This window comes from Carcharodon carcharias, chromosome 3, assembly GCF_017639515.1.
Source record: "Carcharodon carcharias isolate sCarCar2 chromosome 3, sCarCar2.pri, whole genome shotgun sequence".
Taxonomy (NCBI): Eukaryota; Metazoa; Chordata; class Chondrichthyes; order Lamniformes; family Lamnidae; genus Carcharodon; species Carcharodon carcharias.
The window spans coordinates 102,976,918-103,004,144 of record NC_054469.1 but is presented as its reverse complement, the minus strand read 5'-3'; the positions used below and the strand labels follow the sequence as shown (position 1 = coordinate 103,004,144).

At 42.1% G+C, this 27,227-nt stretch overlaps 1 protein-coding gene across 15 annotated transcripts in view; it reads right to left on the bottom strand.

Annotated features, from left to right (window-relative positions):
* Positions 1-27,227, bottom strand: part of invs (inversin) — a 429,324-nt gene that overhangs the window by 125,361 nt on the left and 276,736 nt on the right. For all 15 annotated transcript variants that reach the window (XM_041184776.1, XM_041184778.1, XM_041184775.1 and 12 more), the window contains 2 exons: positions 25,949-26,158; positions 4,798-5,141 (listed from right to left, as the gene is read on the bottom strand). In XM_041184776.1, the coding sequence (XP_041040710.1) occupies positions 4,798-5,141; positions 25,949-26,158 (554 nt within the window). The remainder of the gene's footprint in view (positions 1-4,797; positions 5,142-25,948; positions 26,159-27,227) is intronic.

The window sequence follows — 27,227 nt, the reverse complement described above, 5'->3', positions numbered from 1 at the left end:
ATTAACACTCCACCCTGCTCTCTTGCCCACATGTCTGTCCTTGGCTTGCTGCATTGTTCCAGTGAAGCCCAATGCAAACTGGAGGAACAGCACCTCATCTTCCGACTAGGCACTTTACAGCCTTCTGGACTGAATATTGAATTCAACAACTTTAGGTCTTGAGCTCCTTCCTCCATCCCCACCCCCTTTCTGTTTCTTCCCCCTTCCTTTTGTTTTTTCCAATAAATTATATAGATTTTTCTTTTCCCACCTATTTCCATTATTTTTAAATATTTTAAAATCTTTTATGCTTCCCCCACCCCCACTAGAGCTATACCTTGAGTGCCCTACCATCCATTCTTAATTAGCACATTCGTTTAGATAATATCACCAACTTTAACACCTATGTGTTCTTTTGTTCTGTTGTCTGTGACATCTTTTGATGATCTGCTTCTATCACTGCTTGTTTGTCCCTACAACCACACCAACCCCCTCCACTTCTCTCCCCCAACCCAAACACCACCCCCCCCACAACAACACACCTTAAACCAGCTTATATTTCACCCCTTTCTTGGATTCACTCAGTTCTGTCGAAGGGTCATGAGGACTTGAAACGTCAACTCTTTTCTTCTCCGCCGATGCTGCCAGACCTGCTAAGTTTTTCCAGGTAATTCTGTTTTTGTTTTGGATTTCCAGCATCCGCAGTTTTTTTGTTTTTATTAAAATAAATAAATGTCCACTGTGTGAGCTAGATTATGGGGAAAGTCTTTTAGCTTAATATATGAAGTTGGGCTTTCTTTCCCTTCTGTTAACCTAAGATACACTTTACTGACTTTTAGATATATAATGAGGCATGTTGGCAAGTCAGCTCTGGAGGCAATTCTTCCTCCTTTTCCTTATTGTGTGGCTGGATTTTTTTTTTGAGATTTTACCGAAAGGAACAAGAGGAAGCATGTCCCTCATGCATAATCATGCTTCCTCATGATGTCGGCTATAATCCATGCCCTACTCTGGCACTGTACTTGATCTGCAAGCATAGGCCTTGAGCTGAGTCCTGTATCTAGTTGATTGAATAGATTGGAACTTGATCATTTTGTTATTTATTTCCAAAAGGGCCTCTCTACAGTGGATTAATTATTTCTATGACAGGCAACTTAACGGACATCTTGTTATGGGTCAGCTTTTGAGAAGCTACTTAAAAGCAGTTTCATTCTCTTACTTTGCTGTTTATCTACGAATTACAGCTTCAGTTTGCATTGATCCCCACAAGTGAATCCTGCTCAAACGACATAAAATGAGAGTGCGAGAGTATTAGAAGCACAAATAAAATTATGCTTAAGAAACAGAAGAAACCAAGAAAGATGTAATAAACTGAGCAAAGAAAAATACAAATGCAAGGGTCATGGGAGCTTAAATTCAATAGCCCCCGAAAACAGATGTGGGGATCAAAATGTGGAATTAACCCGTGCCTGTTGCTTCTGATGCAGGCAGCAGGAAACTTGGTGCTGCCAGCTCATTACATAAATGCAGCTTGCAGCCAGTGCTAAATAAACTGTTGAGTTGCTGCACACCCCAATAGGGGCCACAAAATTGTAAGAGGGTAGCACCACATCAAGCTAGTCTGCATCTTTTACATGTGAGATGCATTGTGGCCTGAACAGGTGGTGAAAGTCATTATGGAACTCATTCTGACATGGAAAAAGATATATGGCAAACTTTAAGATAGAGCAGGCTCCAATATTTTCTAATGTTGTATTGAAGGCCTTGGTGCAGAGAAGGAGAGAGGTACTCTTTCTGCAGGGTCCAGGAGGCTCTCCAGGCAAACTCTCCAAAGACAGTGGGACCAGATAGCTGTCAAAGGCAGGAGTAAAGCCCGAAGACTCAAATACAGTGCCACTTAAAGTTCAATGACCTCACATGAGAGATCAAGCTCAGTGAATACATCTTCAAATACCATATCCCACCAACTGGACAAACAGCCTCAGCAACTGCTCAATGCATCACTCCTCCATCACTCACCAACCAACGATCTATCAATCAGGACTCATATATAGTATTCATAACTTCACTTCACCCTCACACACTTAGTAGTGCTCAAAATGTCACAACTCACTGGACACACTATTCAACTATGACAGGCATATCATCAAACAAATTGCACCACATTCACTGAAACACTTCCCTCTCTTTTTTCAGGAAAAGATGGCACACAACCAGGGGCAAACCAGTGGGGGACAGACACAGCTGCATGTCCGTAGTCCTTTCATCCACTATTCAAACTGGCAACTTGCTCCATTGGTACACTATTCCAGGGAAACAGAAACCATCAGAAATCCAAACTATTTCTGCTCTTACATAACGTTTTAAAAATTAATTCATGGGATGTGGGCTTCGCTGGCTGGGCCAGCATTTATTGCCCATCCCTAGTTGCCCTTGAGAAGGTGGTGGTGAGCTACCTTCTTGAACCGCTGCAGTTCTTGTGGTGTAGGTACAGCCACCGTGCTGTTAGGAAGGGAATTCCAGGATTTTGACACAGCGACAGTCAAGGAACGGCGATATACTTCCAAGTCAAGATGGGGAGTGACTTGGAGGGGAACTTCTGGGAGGCGATGTTCTTGTCTATCTGCTGCCCTTGTCTTTCTAACTGGTAGTGGTCGTGAGTTTGAAAGATGCTGTTGAAGGAGTCTCGGTGATTTCCTGCAGTGCATCTTGTAGATGGTACTCACTGCTGCCGTTGGTAGAGGAGGGCCGTGAGAGTGACTATGTCAGCCTGTTGTTCGACTAGTCTGTGAGACAGCTCTCCCAATTTTGGCATTCGCCCCCAGATCTTAGTAAGGAGGACTTTGCAGGGTCGATAGGGCTGAGATTGCGATAGTCGTTTCCGGTGCTTAGGTTGATGCCAGGTGGTCTGTCCAGTTTCATTCCTTTTTTGTGACTTTGTAGCAGTTTGTTACAACTGAGTAGCTTGCTAGGCCAGTTCAGAGGGCATTTAAGAGTCAACTACATTGTTGTGGATCTGGAATCACGTGTAGGATGACAGATTTCCTTCCCTAAAGGGGATTAGTCAACCAGATGGATTTTTACAACAATCGACAATGATTTTAACTCCAGATTTTTATTGAATTCAAATTCCACCATCTGCCGTGTCAGGATTGAAACCCAGGTTCCCACAGCATTACCCTGGCTCTCTGGATCACCAGTCCAGCGACAATACCACTATACCATTTGCCTTCCCTGTAAGCGAGAGACCTGTTTTTTTTATTCTTTCATGGGATGTGGGCGTCACTAGCCAGGCCAGCATTTGTTACCCATCTCTAATTACATTTGAGCTGAGTGGCTTGGTCAGCCATTTCAGAGGGCAATAAAGAGTTGACCATATTGATGTGGATCTGGAGTCACATGTAGGCCAGACCAGGTAAGGATGGCCGACATGTGAAAGCTGAACACTGTATTCTAACTGAGGCTTAACCAAGGTCTTGTACAAGGAGAAAATGGAATACTTTGCTTGCAGGGAATTGCCTGTAACTACAACCTTGTTTGCTTTAGCTATAGCCTTGTGGCAATGCCCATGAACAGTTAGAGTGATGCACTGTAATATCCAGTTTCCCCTTTTCACCACTTGCTTCAATTTTGTCCTCTCTAGGGTTTGTGTCTGGTTAACATTAGGCAAGCGATAAAAATAACCCTACACTATTCTAAGCTAAACATCATTTACCAAGCACAGTCCCATTCACCCTACAGATTGAGATCCGTTTTCGGAGTTTTGCATCCTCTATTGTCCTATAACTCACAAATATCTTGGTATCATCCCCCAACATCAACATCCAAGGCATGAATGAAAGTATTAAATAAAAAAGGTCCTGACAGTCGAAAAACTGAATTGTCCGGTAATTTGAATTAAAAAACTACAAATTAACAAGAGTAGACTGTAAAACTATATGCAATAATGTTAAGTTTAATAAGGAAAAGAATAAAATCTACCAATAATTTCAAATCACCTTTTGCATTAACATTTTAATTATGCTGTAATTTACGTAAAAACTTACATTTACACAGTGCCTTTAACATAGTAAATTGTCTTGAGGAGCATTATCCAACAAAAGAACCAAGCCACGTAAGATGTTAGGGCAGATGGCCAAAAGCTTGGCTAAAGAGGTATGCTTTAAGAAGTATCTTAAAGAAGAAAAGAGAGTTAGAGAGGTGAAGAGATTTTGGGGAGGAAATTCCAGAGTTTACGGCCTTTACAGCCACCAGAAATGGAGCGATGAAAATCGGGAATGCTCAAGAAGCCAGAGTTAGAGGCATGCAGGTAAGTCAGAAGTGGTGGAAGGAGATTATAGCGGTAGGGAGGGCTGAGGCCATGGAAGGATTTGAAAACAAAGATCAAAATTTTAAAAGAGGTGTTGCGTAAAAGGAAAAAGCGAAGCCACCAACAAGTAAACCAAATGAGATGGACACAAAGGAGTTACAATATTTGTGGTGGCGTCTGGTTGAAATAGACAATTTTGTTTTCATGGAAAAATGGACAGAATCTTGAATATGATCCCAAAAACACAAAAGTCACAACAAAACCATGCAATAAGGACAAGCAGAGCACGGTTTGTCTTAAATCACGCAAAATTAGTGTCTAATATATTTTGTGTTACATGGTACAACACCTCCATTATAAATCTATGGCTAACAGTGCCATTGGGGATCTACCAGCATCTTTAAAAATGGCACATTTATGGCATTAGATATTTTGCCATATTACATATGGCATTTTTTCTAAGTATTCTTAGCTAATGTGTGTAAACTATGTACTGAAAGCTGCCTTACCTTTTCCCATTTTTATTTCTTTTTTTCCAGCCTCTGCACATGTAGATTGACTCCGAATGGTGTCCATGCTCCTCCAAGATTGCAAGAAAGGCTTTACACTTGATTTCACTTCAGACCGGCTTTTAGATCTTCTCTTAGAGTCTTCCCTAATTCTCAGCTCCAATTGGTCATGTTCTGAAATGGTGGTAGGGGAAGTACTCTCCCCATTTACTGGATAAACATCAGCAAGTTGGCAATTAGCTTCTAGATTTACTACTTCTTGCTGTACGTTTAACTCAGATTCCAATCTCTTCTTTTCCTTCTGGAACTCTGCTTCTTTCCTTTTGTTCTCCTCCTCACGCTTCCTATAATTAAATAAAGACAATGAGAAACAAACTTGGTGGTCTATTAAAAGTGGAAAAGATTAATAGGTAATTTCACGTTGTATAAGATGCCATCACACCTGACAACATATCAGCTGTATAAAAGGGATCAATGGCTTTCATTCATATTATGAAACATTGGTTAGAGCACATTTAGAGAGTTGTGTTGCCATTTTATAAAAAGGATATGGATGCACTGGAGAGGGTGAAGAGAAGGTTTACAAGGATGATATCAGAAATGCATGGAGATGGCACTCCTTTGTGTCCATGTCGTTTGGTTTACTGGTTGGTGAGGTCTGCAATGAAGCTTCACTTTCTCCTTTTATGTAACATCTCTTTTAAAATTTTGATCTTTGTTTTCAAATCTTTGCATGGCCTCAGCCCTCCCTACTTCTATAATCTCCTTCCACCATACAACCCTCTGACTTACCTGCATGCCTCTAACTCTGGCCTCTTGAGCATTCTCGATTTTAGTCGCTCCATTACTGGTGTCTGTAAAGGCTGTAAACTCTGGAATTTCCTCCCTAAATCTATTCACCTCTCTAACTCTCTTTTCTTCTTTAAGATGCTTCTTAAAGCATACCTCTTTAGCCAAGCTTTTGGCCATCTGCCCGAATATCTCCTTACGTGGCTTGGTTTTTTGCTGGATAATGCTCCTCGGGACAATTTACTATGTTAAAGGCACTGTGTAAATGTAAGGTTTTACGTAAATTACAGCATAATTAAAATGTTAATGCAAAAGGTGATTTGAAATTATTGCTAGATTTTATACTTTACCTTATTAAACTTATCATTATTGCATATAGTTTTACAGTCTACTCCTGTTAATTTGAAGCTTTTTAATTCAAATTACTGGACAATTCAGTTTTTCGACAGTCAGGACCTTTTTATTTACTACTTTCATTCATGCCTTGGATGTTGATGTTGGGGGATGATACCAAGATATTTGTGAGTATTAGGACAGGAAAGGATTGACAGGTTGGGTCTCTTTCTCTTGAAAAAAGAAGTTAAGGTGTGACCTCAGCGAGATCTTTAAAATTATGAAAGGTTTTAGATGATGTTTCTTCTTGTGGGGAAGAGCATAACTAGACAACATCAATATAACATAGTCACCAAGAAATCCAGTAGTGAATTCAGAAGAAATATCTTCACCCAATGAATGGTTGAAGCAAATAATGTAGATGCATTTAAGAAGCTAGACAATATGAGGGAGAAGGGAATAGATGGTTACAATGGTAGCTTTAGATGAGAAAAAAATGGGAGGAGGGTCCAGTGGAGCATAAACACCTGCCAAAAGGCCTGTTATTATGCTATATACCCTATGTAATATAATTCATTTCTGAGTCAGATACTCCCAGGAAGCACTGATCAAAAAATCATAGGCCCACAATCAGATTATCCATCCATTAGTTGAATGAAAAATGAAAATCTCCAGGCCTGTGAATTCCCAATCAGCAATGCTCCTCACCAGGAGTACCTATACAAGGAAATCGGTTCTATAATTTTATATTAAAATGATTTTGATGTAGACAGAAGTGGGTGACTCCCATAAATGCTTTCTTTGGCCAGTGTCAGAGGATGGGCTAAAAATCTGATGACAAGATCCCCATTTACAGGGTACCTCAAATACCTCATTCAAGTTGCCATTCTTCATGCATAAGATAGATAGTGTGGGCAAATGTTTGACAGGAAGTTAGGCATTGCCTTTAACTCCAATTAAGTCTTCAGCCAAGGCCTGCACATTCTCACTTCTAAGCACGGTCTCTAGTGTAGCAATTAGGAGCAGTAATACTGGTTCATTTTTGTCCACTCTAAGCCATCCAAGCTGATGTTAATTATTGGGCTGGATTTTTATTTACCTGTCCTACTGGGAGCAGGGGGGTTGGGAAGCCCATGGAAGTTAGGATTTCTCGCACATGTTGGACAGTTTTAACCCAAAAGTGTGCATGTGAAATCACCAGTTTGTTCCTCAGCCAGAAACCAGCCTGACTGAAAGGCCTTGGGGTGGTGGTTGAACTGGGGGTAGGAGAGAGGAGTGGCTGCGGATTCTGGGGTGTGGGGGCAAGAGGAGGAGGTTAGTAGCCTTGGTGTTGGGGGAGTGGGGGGTGGGGAGGGTCAGGTTGGAAGCATGGGAGAGGACTAATTGGAGGCCTGGTGGAGAGGTGGGGGGGAAATCATAGGCCTGAAATAAAAACAGAAAATGCTGGAAAAACTCAGCAGGCCTGGCAGCATCTGTGGTGAGAGAAACAGAGTTAATGTTTCAAGTCCTTCTTCAGAGATGCTGCCAGATCTGCTGAGTTTTTCTGTTTTTATTTCAGATTTCCAGCATCTGCAGTATTTTGCTTTTATCTTAATCATAGGCCTGGGTTTAGAGCCGGGAAATTTGAGGTTGGGAGCCTGGAATGGGGTGGAAGAATCAGAGCACTCATAGGGAAGTTCAGGGACGGTGACTGACCACTCTGGATCCAGCAGATAAGTGCAAAATCACTCAACTCCTGGGTCCAGCAAGCCCTCAGCGCATTGGGCTTGCAGGGTTTCCTGAGGACCCGGAAACCTGGTCAACCACATTAAAGTTCAAAAGTAGAAGAACAATGAGGTTTGCAGCCTCTTTATCATTTTTAAAGTGCCAATACACCTCTTTAGAGCAGGTTGGTAACTCGCTTACTTTCACGCCTTTGTTAAACCTACAAGTGGACAAGTTGGAGGCTGAAACCTGAATTTCATGGCTTTAACCCCCACCCGGCCTAAACCTGCCCCCTTTTAGGTTAAAATTCTCCCCATTTTATCTCATTGCTGCCCTTGCTGGAATCACCTGAAACATCAAAGACCAGGGATGAAACTTGGAAATTTTGAAAATCAGCATAGATCAGAATCACAGTCTCTCTTTTTGTAACTGGCCATAGTCTGTGAGTGACCATGCAGGCATCTCACTCAGCTTCGAGAGAGAGACAAGTGTTTATAGCTGGAGGGATACCACTCAGCATCAAGCACAGCTGACTAGGAATTTCTTCCACTTTGCCATCTGCCATGGGCGGGTTGGAAGAATTAGCAGGTTGATCATCAACCTGTTTCGCTGTGTCATGGACACTCCTTCCGTGGCCAAGAAGTCCTGGAATAGAACTAAAACCTGGAACTTTTAGCTCAGAGGCAGAGTGCTACTAGAGTCACTGCACATTATAACTATTCACTGAATCTTTAGGGCTGGGGGAGGGGATTAGGGAATAGGTCATGAGAATTGCCTAAACAATTAAAACAACATTTAATGAAACAGAGGATGGTGATGTAGAGGGGATGTCACTGGACTAATAATCCAGAGGCCCAGGCTAGTTTTCTGGAGCACAGGTTCAAATCCCACCATGGCAGCTGGTAGAATTTAAATTCAATTAAATTAGTCTCAAGTACCTAACTATGACTATGACAACTATAATTGATTGTTATAAAAACCCATCTGGTTTACTAATGCCCTTTGGGGGGGAAATCTGCCATTCTTACCCAGTTTGACTTATCCAGACCCACAGCAATGTGGTTGACTCTGAAACAGCCGAGGAAGCCACTCATTTCAAGGGCAATTAGGGACGGACAACAAATATTGACCTTGCCAGTGATACCCACATCCCATGAAAGAATCGAAAAATACAGGTTATAACTGCATGTGCAGTCAATGACAATAAAAGAGGTTAAACATGCGTATCCTCCGTTGAGCGAATATTGACTGTGCACTGCACTCTGGGGAGAATCATGCAGTCAGAAGATAAACAAAACAACTTGATTATTTAGACAACTCATGAACAACCTACCTATTTCAAGAATTAGATCTCTGGTATAAACCATAATTATCTTACAAACAAGTCAAGCTAACGAATCAACATAATGTTGAGAAAGTGATCCAGTTTTAAATGAAAAACAGTAAGTGCAGAATTTTATGGACCCCGCCAGCAGCTTTGCGGTCAGGGGGCCCTTGAAATTCCTTGGATGCCTACCCATCACCCCCCAACCTGTCCACAATTTTACAGGGGGCGGATGAGACCTACGGTGGCTTGCCTGCCCTCACCCTAATTAAGGCTCTGAAGTGGCTACTTCCTGCCTGGCCTCAATTTTGAGGTCGTAGAATCATAGAGATCTACAGCACAGAAAAAGGCCCTTCGGCTCATCGAGTCAAACAAGTACCTAACTATTCTAATCCCATTTTCCAGCACTAGGCCGATAGCCTTGTATGCCATGGCATCGCAAGTGCACATCCAAGTATTTCTTAAATGTTATGAGGGTTTCTGCCTCTATCACCCCTTCAGGCAGTGAGTTCTAGACCCCCACCACCCTCTGGGTGAAAAAGTCTTTCCTCACATCCCCTCTAACCCTCCTGCCCCTTACCTTAAATCTATGCCCCCTGGTTATTGATCCTTCCACCAAGGAGAAAAGTTCCTTTCCGTCTACCCTATCTATGCCCCTCATAATTTTACACACCTCAATCAAGTCCCCCCTCAATCTCTGCTCTAGGGAAAATAACCCCAGTCTATCCAATCTCTCCTCATAACTAAAGCTCTCCAGCCCAGGCAACATCCTGATAGATCTCCTCTGCACTCCCTCTAGTGCAATCACATCTTTCCTATAATGCGGATTCCAAAACTGCACGCAATACTCTAGCTGAGGCCTAACCAGCATTTTATACAGTTCCAGTGTAACCTCCCTGCTCTTATATCCTATGCCTTGGCTAATAAAGGCAAATATCCCAGATGCCTTCTTAACCAACTTATCTACCTGTCCCGCTACCTTAAGGGACCAGTGGACATGCACACCAAGGTCCCTCTGATCCTCGGTACTTCCCAGGGTCCTACCATTTATTGTGTATTCCCGTGCCTTGTTTGTCCTGCCAAAGTGCATCATCTCACACTTGTCCGGATTAAATTCCATTTGCCACTGATCAGCCCAGCTGACGAGCCCATCTATATCCTCCTATAATCTAAGGCTATCCTCCTCATTATTTACCACCCCATTAATTTTCGTGTCATCTGCAAACTTACTGATCAACCCTCCTACATTCTAGTCTAAATCATCTATATATACCACAAACAGCAAGGGACCCAACACCGATCCCTGTGGAACCCCGCTGGACACAGGCATTCAGTCACAAAAATAGCTGAGCAGGGTGACCTGCTGGGTTTCCTCCCTGTCCCTGAACTCGTCCTGGCTCCCACCCACTAAAGACAAAGGGTGGGACCAACAAATCCAGGGAACCCTCGACCATCACTCTCTGCTTCCTGCCACTCAGCCAATTCTGGATCCAATTTGACAAATTGCCATGGATCCCATGGGCTCTTACCTTCATTATCAGTCTCCCATGCAGGACCTTATCAAAAGCCTTGCTGAAGTCCAAGTAGACTATGTCAAATGCATTGCCCTCTTCTACACACCTGGTCACCTTTTGAAAAATTCAATCAAATTGGTCAGATATGACCTCCACTTAACAAAACCATGCTGACTGTCCTTGATTAATCCTGCCTCTCCAAGTGTAGATTAATTCTGTCCCTCAGAATTGCTTCTAATAGTTTCCTCACCACTAAGGTTAGACTGACTGGCCTGTAGTTCCCTGGTTTATCCCTTCCTCCCTTCTTGAATAACGGTACCACATTGGCCATCCTCCAGTCCTCTGGCATCTCTCCTGTGGCCAGAGAGGTATTGAAAATTATTGCCAGCGCCCCTGCTATCTCCTCCCTGGCCTCACTCAACATCCTGGGATACATTTCATCCGGGCCTGGAGATTTATCCACTTTTAAGCCTGCCAGACCATTTAGAACTTCCTCCCTTTCTATGCTAATTTCTTTAATTATATCACAGTCCTTCTGCCTGATTTCCATACCCACATCGTCCCTCTCGCTTGTGAACACCGACACAAAGCATTCATTTAGAGCCCTACCTACGTCTTCTGGCTCCACACACAAATTACCACTATGGTCTTTAATGGGCCCTACTCTTTCCCTAGTTACTCTTAATGTACTTGAAAAATAACTGGATTTTCCTTTATTGTACCAGCCAATGTCTTTTAATGCCCCCTTTTTGCTCTCCCAATTTCCTTCTTAAGTTCCACCCTACACCTTCTATCCTCCTCTAAGGCTTCTGCTGTTTTGAGCCTTCAGTATCTGCCATAAGTCTCCCTTTTTCTCTTTATCCAATCCTGTATATTCCTCAACATCCAGGATTCCCTGGATTTCTTGGTCCCACCCTTTGTCTTTATCTGGTGGGAGGCAGGATGAGTTCAGGGGCAGAGAGGAAACCCAGTAGGTCACCCTGCTCAGGCTGCAGGTGAGAAGGGATGGGGGTGTCTCCCTCAAGGGCCCTCTTTCTATATCAGGCACTCCCCAAGGTCTGGCCCCCATGGATGCTCCCACCACATCCCTGGGTGTAGGAGGGTGTCTCTCTCCATTAAGACACCCAACACCCTCTTGGACTCCAGGACTTAGAATGTGGGGAGTGTCTGCAGTCCCAGTTCCGGACACTGCAGCCGCCAGTGCTGCTGGGACTACACAGCTGTTGGCCAATTGACAGCTCCTAGGCTGCTGTGATTGGTGGAGATTCATTACCCGCCAACACTTCAGGTGGGGGTGTGGGAACCCCCACCATCCAAAAAATACTGCCTTGAGTCTATGAAATTAAATGCATGGAGTGGAGTATATCCATTGGGTGTTTAATTGTTATCAGGTGTTGGACTTTAACTAGGGACTCACCTATATTCATATTAGAAGCAGACAGAAATTGTGATTATTGGATTGGAGGTGCATGATATGTAACGTGTATCTCTATCTCTGTAAATAAAAGCCTGTAAGCATACAGGCATGGCTCCAGTTCTATCTTTCACCATCTGGCTGTTTCAGTGTGGAGTACTGAGATTTTTACATAACCGATTATGTAAAATGAACAAAATAAAAACATAGAACAAACATTTGATTCTGTGGCCTCACATTGAAATCAGACACATGAAAAGGAAACTAACAGGACTAAACTGACACAGAACACAGATATGCATCATTAATCCTGTATTAAATCTACAAACCTGACAGCTTGGTTTGTGTCACACTATGGAGCACTCTGCAATGTAGAAATATCAAAGGCATCTGTGTGACAAAGCATTTAAAAATAACATATGCAACATTAAACTTCAATAACTTTTGCTTTTATTGCTTTTATTTGTACTCTGCACTATTACTTGCAATTCATCACTGGAATACTGACAAACAGTGAATGTTATATTATGTTGAATTCTGTTCTGCTGGCAAATGATTGATTAATGTTAATACATGGTACTGCGAATGTCACCACATTAGCACAAACCACAGCAAATGACAAGCTACTTATGTAATGTGTCATCATCATTTGCCAAGATCTATGCCAATGACAGCTGATGTCGGTTCAGTGCTATCTGTCATGGTAGACTCCAAACTTTATCTGTCATTGCTATCTGGTTGTATTTGTTCCTTAAAGAGAACTGATTATACCTTGTGTCTTGAATCCAGTTAATTGATCTTAACCCTGGATGCCTGGCAGGTGATTCTTACCAGCGATCCCTGCGGCTCTGATCAGTATGTCTACTGTTGAATATAACCATTGACATGGTACAAACAGATTGTAATTCTTCCTTCACAATGATATGGGGAATAGATTCAAGTGCTTTGCTCTTCTCGTCTATCAATAAAATCAATTTCCACTGCTTACAAATGAGTCTTCAATTGTGACAGGAAAGAAACTTTAAGTCTGGAGCTAAATGGATACCTCATACAAAGATGCTACATAATTAAAAGGCCACTTATTATATTTACTTCATATGAACATGAGTTAAAGATAGTTATGAAAGATAATTACCAATAACTAATGCCCACGTAAAAAGCTGTGTTGTATAAGCCAAACCAGAGCAAAGAATTACACTTTATCATCTTTTCATTGCAAGTTCTTTGAAAATCTAATTCCTCAGAATATTTGACCAAAGCAAGAGATCCCTCAGTCCATTTCATGCTATGATCAGTTACCCAGAGAGGCTCTGTATTGCAGATAATATTAGGAATTAGAAACTTTGACCATGGTCAAATATTTTACCCCCTCCCCATCATCCAAAGGAAATTACAAATGATCCCATCTAGTATTTTTTTTTTGGGGGGGGGGAACCAAAGAATGAAACAACTAAAAATAATGACTCCAACAGTGCTGTGCCATGTGGTGAGGATGCAAGTTTGCAGTGTGGAAAACCCACTTGATCTGAGCTGAAGCCACTTGGTGAGATAGAATGATGAAATATGACAGGATTAATCACCTACCACGGATCAGGTCAGATTCATACAGTAAGTAAGGCAGAAGCTGAACACCCAGCAGAGTATGTGGCTGTGATTTGTACCAGAAAAATGGGAAAAATAAAATTTAATGGCAGAAGAAAAAAAAAATTAAGGTTTCAAATGTTGATTCTTTACATTTTCAAGATAATACATGATCAAGATAATAAAGATGAATCAAAAAAGTAATATATTGAAAACCAATGGCATTACAAAAGAATAAATGGGAAATCTGGCAGTTACTTCTGGTAAATTTAGAGCTCATCATAAGGAATAGCATCATTACTGGAGAATTGAATCTTTTTCCATTTTTGGAACCGAATAACATTAAATCCCATATCAAGGAGTATGGGACAAGACCAGAAAACAATGCTGACTCAAACTTCTCCAAGCAATTTGCTTTAAACCCAACCTCAGATGAACTGCCATTTGACCCATGTTGCATCCCGTGGTCTCTTGAGTGAGACTGACAACCCAGTCACAAGTCATGTTAAATTATGGACAATTTGTTGTTGTGCATCTGCAATCACTAGAAATTTGCTTGAAATTGTGCAGTCATTTTACACAGGTGTTTTTTTTTTAAATTGGAAAGGTTTTTATCATATAAATTTGCAATTGATTCACACCCAGATCAATGGAGGTTAAAGGACAGTGTGATCTAATCTGCTGCACCACTGAAGAAACCAGTTAGACACCATTTACTATTTCAGTAAAGATAATTTTCATTTATGTTACTTATGGAAAGACTAATTTTTCATTGTAAATCTCCATATACAGCAGCTTGACATGCACAAGGAAGGATGAAATCAGCAGGCCACAAAGAGACAAAATTACCTACTGAATTAAAAAAAAATCTTTCGCGGGATGTGGGCATTGCTGACAAAGCCAGCATTTGTTGCCCATCCCTAATTGCCCTTGAACTGAGTGGCTTGCTCCGCCATTTCAGAGTGCACTTAAGAGGGCATTGCTGTGGGTCTGGAGTCACATATAGGCCAGACCAGGTAAGGACAAGAAATTTCACTCCCTAAGGGACATTAGTGAACCAGATGGGTTTTTACAGCAATCGACAATGGCTTCATGGTGACTATTACTGAGACTAACATTCCAGATTTTATCAATTTATTTTAAATTCTACCAGCTGCCATGGTGAGATTTGAACCCATGTCCCCAGAGCATCAGTCTGGGCCTATGGATTACTCGTTCAGCAACATTACGATTACGCCACCATCTCCCCACCGATGATCTATGGTACCTGACTTCACACTCAATTCTACCATCAACCTCTTCTGATCCTTGATTCTGCAGCAGTTATTACGATTATCTTGTTCTCCAATTTCTGGTGTCTTAAATTTCTGCATGAATCACCAAGACATTCTGAGTGATACACTTGAATTGATATACCGAATGTAATGGTACAGTGCAGTTCATTCATTATTTACTCATCGAGATCAGGGAAATTTGTTGATATTTGTGAATGGATGTTGAAAATCTACCAATGGAAAATGGCTACTTGTGTTTATGCTGTGCCAACAAATCAAGGAAATTATTTGCTAAGCTAATAATCAAATTGCATTTTCACCATAAGACTTTTATGGTTTCACAAAAATGGCAGGTATAATAAAAATTGAGATCCGTCATTTAGAAATTTTTGTTGATAAACAAGACAGCAGGAGGCCCAACACAGTTCAGAGTGGTAAAGTATACATAGGTCTGTGACCTTGATTCTCCACATGATGAATTACTAGTCTCAGTATTATGAATGTAAATGTCACAAAGAGTTTAGTGTGAACTAAGCAATTAAATAACACAATGCAACTAAATTTGGGGATATTAGCACAGCGGTAATGTTGTTGGGCTGGTATTCCAGTGGCCTGGACTAATAAGAATGACTTAGCTGAGAAGAAAGTCCAGAAGTGCAGTGGACCAGTGAAAAATTGGAAGCTTTGAGGAGAAGATAAAGTAAGGTCCAGACTCGGAGCCTATCACTTGCCTGGAGAGGGATTCGGTAGCTGGAGCGACCTGGGGCCTGTTTGAAAAAGTGGGAGGGAAAAATAAACTATGACATCACAGGAGGCCGTGAGTTGATTGGCTGGTGAGTATTGTAGTTTTGTTCCCTTTGTCCCACAGTTGGAGTTAGGGTAAGGAGCTGGGAAGTTAAAAATTTCAATGAAAAAAAAATAAGGGTTAAGTAAAACATTCAGTTAACTTAATTGACATCAACAGAAGGGAAGTGAGTAGCTGGTGGGTCTTTTTGTTAGTAGCAGTAAGCTTTATTATCTAAGAGACAGAGGAATGGCAGGGCAGGTCCAACCTCTAGATTGCACATCCTGTGCTATGTGGATACTCTAGGATGCTTCCTGTGTCCTAGATAATCACAAATGCGGGAAATGTAATCAGTTACAGCAGCTTGGTCTCTGGATTTCAGAGTTTGAGCAGCAGCAGCAGATGTCACTGCAGTGTATCCTTGGGCCTGAGACCTTCATGGATAGCACATTTATGGATGGGGTAATTCTGCAGCTTAAGCGTATGCAGGGAGAGAGGGAATGGGTCGCCACCAGGCAGTCAAAAATAAACAGGCAGGTAATGGCAGGAGTTCACCTCACTCTCCAACCTGTATTCAGTTTTGAATACTGATGGAAGTGATGGTTCACGTGGAGAGTGCAGCCAGAGCTAATTCCATGGCACCATGGGTGTCTCAGCAGTACAGGGATACACAAAAAAGACTGGAAGAGCAATAGTGACTGGAAATTCGATAATTTGGGGAACTGACAGACATTTCTGTGGACATGAATCCAGGATGGTATGTCACCTCCCTGATGCCAGGGTCAAGGATGTCACTGAATGGCTGCAGAGCACCCTGAGGGGTGAGGGTGAATGGCCAGCAGTTGTTGTCCACATCAATACCAACAACATAGGTAGAAAGAAGGATGTTGTTCTGCTGTCAGTATTTAGGGGGGGTAGGTAGGAAATTAGCAATCAACTGTTTACAATTTATATGAATGACTTGGATGAAGGGACAGATGGGATGGTTACCAAATTTGCTGATGATATAAACATAGGTAGGAAAGTAAGTTGTGAAGATGACATAAGGAGGCCACAAAAAGATATACATAGGTTAAGGGAGTGGGCAAAGATCTGGCAAATGGGGTACAATGTGGGAAAATTTGAAATTGTCCGTTTTGGCAGGAAGAATAAGAGAGAAGCATATAATCTAAATGGTGAGGGATTGCAGAGCTCTGAGGTGCAGAGGGATCTGGGTGTCCTAGTGCATGAATCACAAAAGGCTCGTGTACAGGTACAGCAAGTAATTAAGAAAGCTCACAGAATCAACAAATTTTAACGGCACAGAAGGAGGCCGTTCAGCTCATCAAGTCAGAACCAGCTCTCCAAATGAGTGCCAATGCCCTGCCTTTTCCCTGTACCCTTGCACATTGTTTCTATTCAAATAATTATCTAATGACCTCTTGAATGCCTCAACTGAACCTGCCTCAACCACACTTCCAAGCAGTGCATTCCAGACCTGAACCATTCATTGTGTGAAAAAGCTTTTTTTCAAGTCTCAATTGCTTCTTTTGCAAATCACTTTAAATCTGTGCCCTCTCGTTCTTGGTCCTTTTATGAGCGGGAACAGTTTCTCCCTATCTACTCTGTCCAGCCCCCTCATGATTTTGAACATCTCTATCAAATCTCCTCTTAGCCGCCTAGTCCAGGATTCTCTTAAGGTTAACTTGCAGGTTGAGTTGGTAGTTAGGAAGGCAAATGCAATGTTGGCATTTATTTCGAGAGAACTAGAATATAAAAGCAGGGATGTACTGCTGAGGTTTTATAAGGCTCTAGTCAGACAACATTTAGAATATTGTGAGCAATTTTGGGCCCCGTATCTCAGGAAGGATGTGCTGGCCTTGGAGGGGGTCCAGAGGAGATTCACAAGAATGATCCCAGGAATAAAAGGCTTAACATATGAGAAATGTTTGAGGACTCTGGGTCTATACTCGATGGAGTTTAGAAGGATGAGGGGAGATCTGATTGAAACTTATAGAATACTGAAAGGCCTGGATAGAGTGGACATGGGGAAGATGTTTCCATTAGTAGCCGAGACTATGACCCGAGGGCACAGCCTCAGAGTAAAGGGAAGACCTTTTAGAGCAGAGATGAGGAGAAACTTCTTTAGCCAGAGAGTGATGAATCTATGGAATTCATTGCCATAGAAGGCTGTGGAGGCCAGGTCATTGAATGTATTTAAGACCGAGATAGATAGGTTCTTGACTGGTAAGGGGATCAAAGATTACAGGGAGAAGGTGGGAGAATGGGGTTCAGAAACTTATCAGCCATGATTGAATGGCGAAGCAGACTCGATGGGCCGAATGGCCTAATTTCTGCTCCTATGCCTTATGGTCTTATGGAGAACAGTCCCAAACTCTCCAATCCATCTTCGTAATTGAAGTTTCTCATCCCTGGAACCATTCTTGTAAACCTCTTCTGCACTCTCTACAATGTGTTCACATCCTTCCTATAATATGATGCCCAGAACTGTACACAATATTCCAGCTGAGGTCTGACGAGTATCTTATATAAATTCAACATAACCTCCTTGCTCTTGTACTCTATGCCCCCATTAATAAAGCCCAGGATACTATATGCTTTATTAACTGCTCTCTCCACCTGTCCTGCCACCTTCAATGGTCTATGCACATATACACCCAGGTCCTTCTGCTCCTGTGCCCCCTTCAAATTTTCACCCCTTATTTTAGATTGTCTGTCCATGTTCTTCCTACCAAAATGCATCATCTCACACTTCTCGGCATTGGGCTTCATCTGCCATCTACCTACCCGTTCCATCAACTTGTCCATGTCCTTTTGGGGGAAGTTCTACACTGTCCTCCTCGCAGTTTACAACACTCACAAGCTTCATACCATCTGCAAACTTTGAAACTGTCCCCTGCACATTAAGATCTAGATCATTAATATATGTCAGAAAAGGCAAGGGACCGAATGCCGACCCTTGGGGAACACTACTTCAAACCTTCCTCCAGCTTGAAAAATATCCACGGATCATTACTCTCTGCTTCCTATTTTTCAGCCAATTTTGTATCCATTTTGCTACTACCCCTTTTATTCCAAGAGCAATAACTTTTCTCACAAGTCTGTTGTGTGACATTGTAACAAATACCCTTTAAAAGTCCATGTACACCACATCAACAGCAATACCCTAATTGACCTTTTGCGTTACCTCTTCAAAAAACTCCAGCAAATTCGTTAAACACTAATTTAGAAATCCATGCAGGGTCTTCCTCATCAACTCAAATTTTTCCATGTGACTACTAATTCTATCCCGAATCATTGTTTCGAAAATCTTGCCCACCACTAAAGTTAAACTCAGAGATAAAAACAAAAAATCTGCGGATGCTGGAAATCCAAAACAAAAACAGAATTACCTGGAAAAACTCAGCAGGTCTGGCAGCATCGGCGGAGAATAAAAGAGTTGACGTTTTGAGTCCTCATGACCCAATGACCCTTCATAATTAGCACATTCGTTTAGATAATATCACCAACTTTAACACCTATGTGTTCTTTTGTTCTATTGTTGTTGACATCTTTTGATGATCTGCTTCTATCATTGCTTGTTTGTCCCTACAACCACACCAACCCCCTCCACTTCTCTCTCTCTATACCCCCCACCTTCCGCCACCTCCCCCCCCCCCCCCCCCCCCCCCCCCCGCCTCCCCGCCACCTTAAACCAGCTTATATTTCAACTCTTTCTTGGACTCGAACTCAAGTTCTGTCGAAGGGTCATGAGGACTCGAAATGTCAACTCTTTTCTTCTCCGCCGATGCTGCCACACCTGCTGAGTTTTTCCAGGTAATTCTGTTTTTGTACTAAAGTTAAACTGACTAGTCTATAAATGCTGGGCTTATCCTTACAACCTTTTTTGAACAATGTTTGCAATTCTCCAGTCCTTTGGCACCTCCTGAGTCTAGGGAAGACTGAAAAATTATGGCCAGTGTCCCTGCAATTTCTACTTTCATTTCCTTCAATATCCTTTGATGCATCTCATCGGTCGTGGTGCCTTGTCAACTTTAAGCACTGGCAGTCTATTCAACACGTCCTCTTTATCAATTTTGAATTCTTCTTGTGACAGAGTTTCCTCGTCTGTCACCACGGTCTGGGTAGCAACTGCCTCCTTAGTAAAGACGGATGTAAATTATTCATTTAGTACTTAGTCATGGCCCCTTTGCCCATGTGTAAATTCTCTTTTAGGTCCCTAATTGGCCCTACTCCTCCTTTTACAACCCTTTTACTATTTATATGCCTATGGAAGACTTTGGGATTCCCCCTTATGTTGGCTGCCAGTCTTTTCCCATAATCTCTTTTCGCTTCTCTAATATGCTTTTTCACTTCCTCTCTGAACCTTCTGTAATCCTCTTGGTTCCCAGTTGTATTTTCTACCTGACACCTGTCATAAGTGCAATTTTTCTTCTTTATCTTAATTTCTATCTCCTTTTTCATCCAAGGAGCTCTGGATTTGTTTACCCTGCCTTTCCCTTTCGATGGAATATACCTCGACTGTGCCCAAACTAATTCTTTTTTGAAGGTAGTCCATTGTTCAGCTATAGTTTTTCCCACCAATCTTTTGTTCCAGTCTATCTGGCCCAGCTCCGTTCTTGCCTGCTGAAGTCAGCTCTCACTCAAATAATTATTGTTACTCTGGATTGCCTATCGTCCTTTTCTATCATCCTCTGAAAGCATACAATGCAATGATCACTATCTCTTAAAGGAAGAAGAAAGGAAGAGTAGGAGTGATAGGGGATTCATTGGTTAAGGGAACAGACAGGCATTTCTGTGGCCGTAGATGTGACTCCAAGATGGTATGTTGCCTTCCTTGTGCCAGGGTCAGGGATGTCACAGAGCAGCTGCAGGACATACTTCTGGGGGAGGGCGAACAGCCAGAGGTCGTGGTCCACATTGGTGCCAATGACTTAGATAGGAAGGGGGATGTGGTTCTGCACTCAGAATTTAGGGAGCTAGGTAGAAAATTAGCAAGCAGGGCCTCAAATGTAGTAATCTCCAGGTTACTCCCAGTGCCACCTGTGAATGAGTACAGAAATAGGAGGATAAGGCAGATGAATGCGTGGCTGGAAAGATGGTGCAGGAGGAAGGGCTTTAAATACCTGGGACACTGGGACTGGCTCTGGAGAAGATGGCACCTGTACAAGCCGGATGGGTGGCACCTGAACAGAAATAGGACTGAGTTCCTTGTGGGGCGTTTTGCTAGTGCTCTTGGGGATGCTTTAAACTACCTTGGCAGGGGTGTGGGAACTAGGGGAGAATATTAGAGAGCAATACTAGGGTGCACAAAATACTGGGAGAGACAGATAACACTAGAATGGAGAATAGTAAGTTAACAGGTGGAGTCGGGGTGAGGGAGAAAGTAACAAAATCTAAATCAGGGTTACTTTTCATGTATGTGAATGCATGGAGCATAGTATATAAGATTGGGGAGTTATAGGCGCAGATTGCCATGTGGAAATATGCTGATGTGGCGATATCAGAGACCTGGCTCAAGGAAGGGCAGAACTAGGAGATAAATATTCCTGAGTACAAGGTTTTCAGGAAAGAAAGGAAAGGCAGGAAAAGAAGAGGGGTGGCAGTATTGGTTAAGGAGAGTACTGCAGTGCTGGAGAAAGAGGATGTTCCAGAGGGTTCAAGGACAGAATTAATTTGGCGAAAGCTAAGGAACAAAAAAGGTGCGATTATATTGCTCGGTGTAGTCTGCAGATCGCCAACTAGTGAGAAGGACGTGGAAGAACAAATCTGCAGGGAAACTGCAGAGAGATGCTAGTGATTGTAGTTTTTTAAATTCCTGCCTGCCTTTCACCTCCTGATTCACACAGTTTTCTGGAATGTCATTTGTATCCTCTACAGTGAAGATAGATGCAAAATATCTGTTCAGTTTTTCCGCCAGTTTCATCTTCTCCATTATTAATTACTAAGGCCAATGCCCACTTCACTTACTCGTTTCCCTTTTAAATACCTGTAGAAACACTTACTCTCTGTTTATTTGCATTTCTGGCTAGCTTTCTCTTATACTATAATTTCTCCCTACTTAGTAATCGTTTAGTCATTCTTCGCGGTTCCTTATATTCTTTCCAATCCTCTGATCTGTCTCTCGCCTTTGTGGAATTATATGCTTTTTCTTTCAATTTGATACTATCTTTAACTTCCTTAGTTAACCATAGATGATGCGCCCTTTGGAGTCTTTCTCACTGTAATGTATATTTTCTGAGTATTCTGAAATATCTTCTTAACTGTCTGCCACTGCATCTCTACTGACATATCCTTTAACCCGAATTCACAGTTTACTTTAGCCAGCTCTGTCTTCATGATCTCATAATTGCCCTTATTTAAGTTTAGAACACTGGTCGTAGATCCATTCTTCTCTCCCTTAAACTGAATTTGAAATTCAATCATATTATGATTACTGCTACCTAGGGGTGCCTTCACTATGAGAGCATTAATTAATCCTGTCTCATTGCACACTACCAGATCTAGTACAGCCTACTCCCTGGTTGGCTCTAGAACGTGCTGCTCTAAGAAACTGTCTCCTGATTTAAGAAAGGATATAAATGCATTAGAAGAAATTCAGAGAAGGTTCACTCGACTGATTCCTGGGATGATGCAGTTATCTTGTGAGGAAAGGTTGAACAGGCTGGGCCTGTATCCTTTGGAGTTTAGAAGAATGAGAGGTGATCTTATTGAAACATACAAGATCCTGAGGGGACTTGACAAGGTGGATACTAAAAGGAATGTTTTCCCTTGTGGAAGCGATCAGAACTAGGGGACACAGTTTAGAAATAAGGCATTTAAGACAGAGATGAAGAAAATATTTTTCTCTCAGAGGGTAATGAGTCTTTGGAACTTTCTTTGCTAGAGAACAGTGGAGGCAGGGTTGTTGAACCCAGAGGGCAGGCAGATAAGTGCCTGATTGGCATTTAATCCCATAGGGGCTCACAGAAATTACACTGGTCGAATTCCTACCTGTTCTCCAGCCAGTGGATAGGGCCACTGCCGCAGCCATTAAAGTCAGCCCAATGAATAAAAATAGCTTTCAGTTCTGATGAACAGGGATGCTTTGCTAAGCAAGTCTTTGGCAAGGTTGAGGGGTTGTATAAAGGGGAAGGTCACTCATCCATGTTTTAAGGGGCTGGAGCTGTTGTTTGGTCTCTGTTTGTAGAAATAAAGCAATTGAAGAACTTAGGTGAGCCATATAACCATGGTAACACAATCATTTGGAAAGATTGAGGGCATCAGTGTATCTTCTTGGCTCCATGTTGTATTTCTGAAGTCTTGTTTATGGCAGGATTTTCTGGTTGGTGGGTGGGTGCAGCGGGCAGGCCTGGGAGCGGGCGGGAAATGGTCCAATGCCCGCAATTGGCCCCTGACCATGATTTCATGCTGGCTGGTCAATTAACAGCCAGCCAGCATAAAAAGCGTGCTGAGGAGCTTGGTGCTGCCAGGATGGGGGCGGGAGGAGTGCGAGTGCTAAAGTCTGTGCACGCATGGGAGAGCACACGCTGAAAGCTCCCTGAAGGCACAGAACTGTGTCAAGGAGTTGAAGAATTGTAGAAACAAAAGTAAAGCTTTAAAAAATGGGAGAAACATGTCCCCACATGTGACTCAGCCACATGAACAGGGACATATTAAAAATGATATCCAAAAATTTTAATTAAAAAAAAATTACGGTTGGAAACCTCATCCCGACCAAAGGCCACCTAGCCAGTTCACCCTCCCACCAACGTAAGGTTGGATGGGCAGCAAAAAATGGGCTTCAATGATTTGATTAAGGACCTAACTAGGCTTCTCAATTGTCGGCGGGCACGCTGCTGACACTCGCATGCGCCCCCTGAATGAAATATCGTGCGAGTGCGTGATGACATTGGGAAGCTCGCCTGACATCATTGTGTGCTATTTTACACCCGATCAGGTCGGGCGCGCGTCCACCCGCAGAGTGTAAAATCCTGCCCTACGTGTCTTTTAATGAGTTATGATTTAGTCTTAGTATGCATAGACATAGAGATCAAGGGATGGAATTAGTATAAGTGTTTTGAGTAAACCACTCTTTGCAGTAGTCATGCTGGAATTGTGAAGTCTTGTACCAGAGTTCTTATAGTGAACTGTGAGCTTAACAATAAAAAAAACGTATAAAAATATGGAAATGCACTGCATGATTTGACCGCTTACTCAAGACAGATTGTGTATCAAAATCTTGTTAAAGACAAAGATCTGATTCTGCAGTTGCTGCAACTGAAGTCTATGTTTGAAATAACTGAACAAAATAGAATAGGAAAGCAGTCCAACTCGTGCGATATTTCTGTTGGTGGGTGTGCGGGAGTCATCAGCACACCCATCAACAATTAAGTGACCTATTAAGGCCCTTAAGGAACTAACTGACTTGAATTTTACGCTGCCCATTCGGTTGGTGGGTGGGCACAAAGGCCAAGCAGCCTTTGTATTTTGGGTGAAATCTCATCAACAGGTGGGATGAGGTTTTTTCCAGTGATTTAAAAGAAAATAAAAACTTTTTGCCCTCATATTTTACATGTCCCTGCTCACGTGACAGAGTCACATGATGGAATGTTTTCATTATTTTACAATTATTTATTTATATTGATAAAAACCTTCAGTTCCCTGAATTCCCCAATTGCGGGCGGCAGTCGGCTTCACGACCACTCCCAGGCCTGCCTGACGAGGGCAAAATTCTGCCCTTTGTATAAATGTATATGTTGTTGGATAAAGGATTTTGTTGGTGCCTTTTATTATTGGATGCCCTTTACTTGGTGATCAAGGGGACACTGTGATGGGGCTTCTCAGATGGATGCAAAGGTTAGAAATAGTGGGTCCAAGTGTTTCTGGGAAGTTATATTACTGAAACTGGAGCTTGATAAACCACCCTCTCACAGCCCATTCAACTAAAAGGGTTTCGGACACCTCCTGCCTTCCTCTTCCTGTTCTTCTTCCTTTTTCTGCAGAGCTTCCCCCTCTGCACCTTCTGCTCCCTTTCCTGGTCACACTGCTGGCCAAGATACACTCAACCACATGCCTGGGTCAGGTATTCCTCTGTTCTCCACGATTGTATTCAGCAGCTCTCAAAAACCAATTCTAAAAACACTCCACAGTACTGCCACCAACTCAGCCTAAGCAAAGGATATTCAAATTAATTCTGCCTGCCAGCTGTGTGCCTGGCCCTTTAAATAACATGATTAGAGGGCCCATCTAGCAGCACAAAGCTGGATCTGTGCAGAGTGATGCACAAACTCGTTCAATGGATCTGGTTCAAATTAGGGAGCCTTGCCTTGCCTCACATCAGGTCAGTAGGGCTGTGCAATGTCAGAATAGCACCAAATCAGTTGCTTCCACCGCACGCAGTGGACACAAGCATGAACACCCTTCTCAAGAGGGCACACCACACTGAAAGAAGCTGGGCACATGACAGGTACCACCAAGACAGCATAAGGCTTACATAACATGGAAACCAAATTCACATACTCAGCATTTTAAATGTGCAGCATTGCACATACTGTGCCTTTCACACTGTAATTAGAATATTGACAATTATCCATATTTTGCTGTACTATTAACAGCGGAGACACACATACATATATTATATACACATACATGTACATATACATACGTATATCATATACACAGAAATGCAGAAATCTGACAATTGCTGTCAGTGGTACCTGCTCCTCCATAGGCAATGAGTGGCAGTCTTTGCCAATAGAATCTGCACAGAAATTATGTGAACTTAGAGTAATTACTCACTAGCCTCACACTAAACATGAATGAAAAAGTTAGGGATGATGTATTCAGGAGTAACTGAATTTTTAACTGCATAATTATTATTAATTACTATGAACAACCTTGCTGGCTCTGAAAAAGTAATTTTTCAATTCCTCAGATGGAAATTAATGGCTGGGATTTTCCGACCCCATCGCCACAGGTGAGGCAGCACCCAGCCAGAAGTCCATTGACTTGCGGCGAGACCAGACAAAGCAGCGGGCGGGTGTGGAAAACCTCATGTGTATGTCCTAATCCTTATTTCACTTCCTGTACAATGATTTAAGTGTCATTTATATTTCCTGCTTTTATTTCTTGGTTTTGCTGTCTTTGTGTCTTAGTGAGGATTCTCCAATCTGATTGACTGAAGAACCTCCCTGCTACTTTCCCTGGTGCAAAAAGCCAGAGGTCACTTGTATGGATCAGACACTAAATTAGTAGAAATATCCACTGACAAGACCACAAAAAGTAAATGATCAACGTACGCAAGGTCAAGAGCAAAAGTTCTTTCTTCACTGTTCCGGGCCAATATCTAAAGAATACACTTTAACCTCCCTATGATGAAAGTTTTTTTTAAAAAACTAACCAAAGTTTGGTCGTCTGAATTTGATTTTGTTACTGTTCAGACACTATACTCACTTGGCAGCATCCTTCCGTAGTTGTTCATGCTTCATGAGAAGATTTTTTCTCTCCTGGAAAGCCTTGCGAACCATGTAACCTTTGTAAACAGCCTGGACTTTGGAAGCAGCAATGTCTTGAATTGCAGCAATAGATAGTGCTCCATGCTCCAGCATGTACTGGATAACCTCCTGATGTTCCCCAAGCAAGGCATAATCAAGAGGAGTGAACCTGAAACACCAGAGAGAAAATGTTCAACAGCATAGTAAAGTTCTTGTTTTAAACTTGTAATAAGCTTGTAATACAGTTCTTTGAAACCTAAGATTGAAGGAAGAAGGAATAACTTAACTAGTTTTAAAACATTATATGCATTCGCATTCAAGAGCTCAGTCTCTGCTTACAAATTACATGTTATAGCCTGGTTGAAGCAGTTTATCTCAAACCAGGTTGATTAATAATACATTGTCAGAACTAATTAAGGAAATGTCTCTAAATGGTACACTCAAACTGATATGAAATAATTACATTTCTTGAGGTTTCAGCCTCTCTCCATTATTTGAAGAGTTTGCCTCAACCTCTGGCTGCTGCTCTGATCCACATAGCTTTATTTTGAAAGAGTAGGGCCAACTGCAGCTTCAAATTTTATCAAGAGGAAGTGCTGAGGGAAGGAGCTTGCCTTGACTGATTCAAATCAGAAATCAATTAGAAAGAATGGATATAGCCCAGTTCCAACATAATTTAACCGAGGAAACACACAAAGAAGAAGAGGCACATACAGAGAAGTTGAGAGGTAGACAATATGGAAGGAAGTAGCAGAGATAGAAGGGAACAAGCAGTGATTGACTGACAGAAGGGAATGGAGTTGAGAGATATGCTGCAGGAAAAGTGAGAGAAGTAATAAATGCAGGGCATGAGAGGCAGAGATGAAAGAAAAAAAGGTAACATAGGAGGGAAGAGGAAAGAAATACAGAGGGGAAGGAGAGAAACATTTCAAGGCTGATCAGTATATGTATGGTTAGTCACAAGAATGTGAAAGACTGAAACATTTTGTATTTTCTTCCTTCAGTCTGTGTCTTGTTCTCGCGTTTTGCCTTCAGACAGCACTGAGCTTTATTCTGCTACTAACACCTACTCTGGTGTTACTCTGGGGTACTCCTTTAATGTTACCATTACCACTCACTTGGCCTTTTATTCCATGACATCTTTGTTATTTATCTCCCCACCCTCTAACCTATTCCTGATTATTTGTTCATGGCATGTGGACATCACTGGCTGGGCAGCATTTATTGCCCATCCCTAA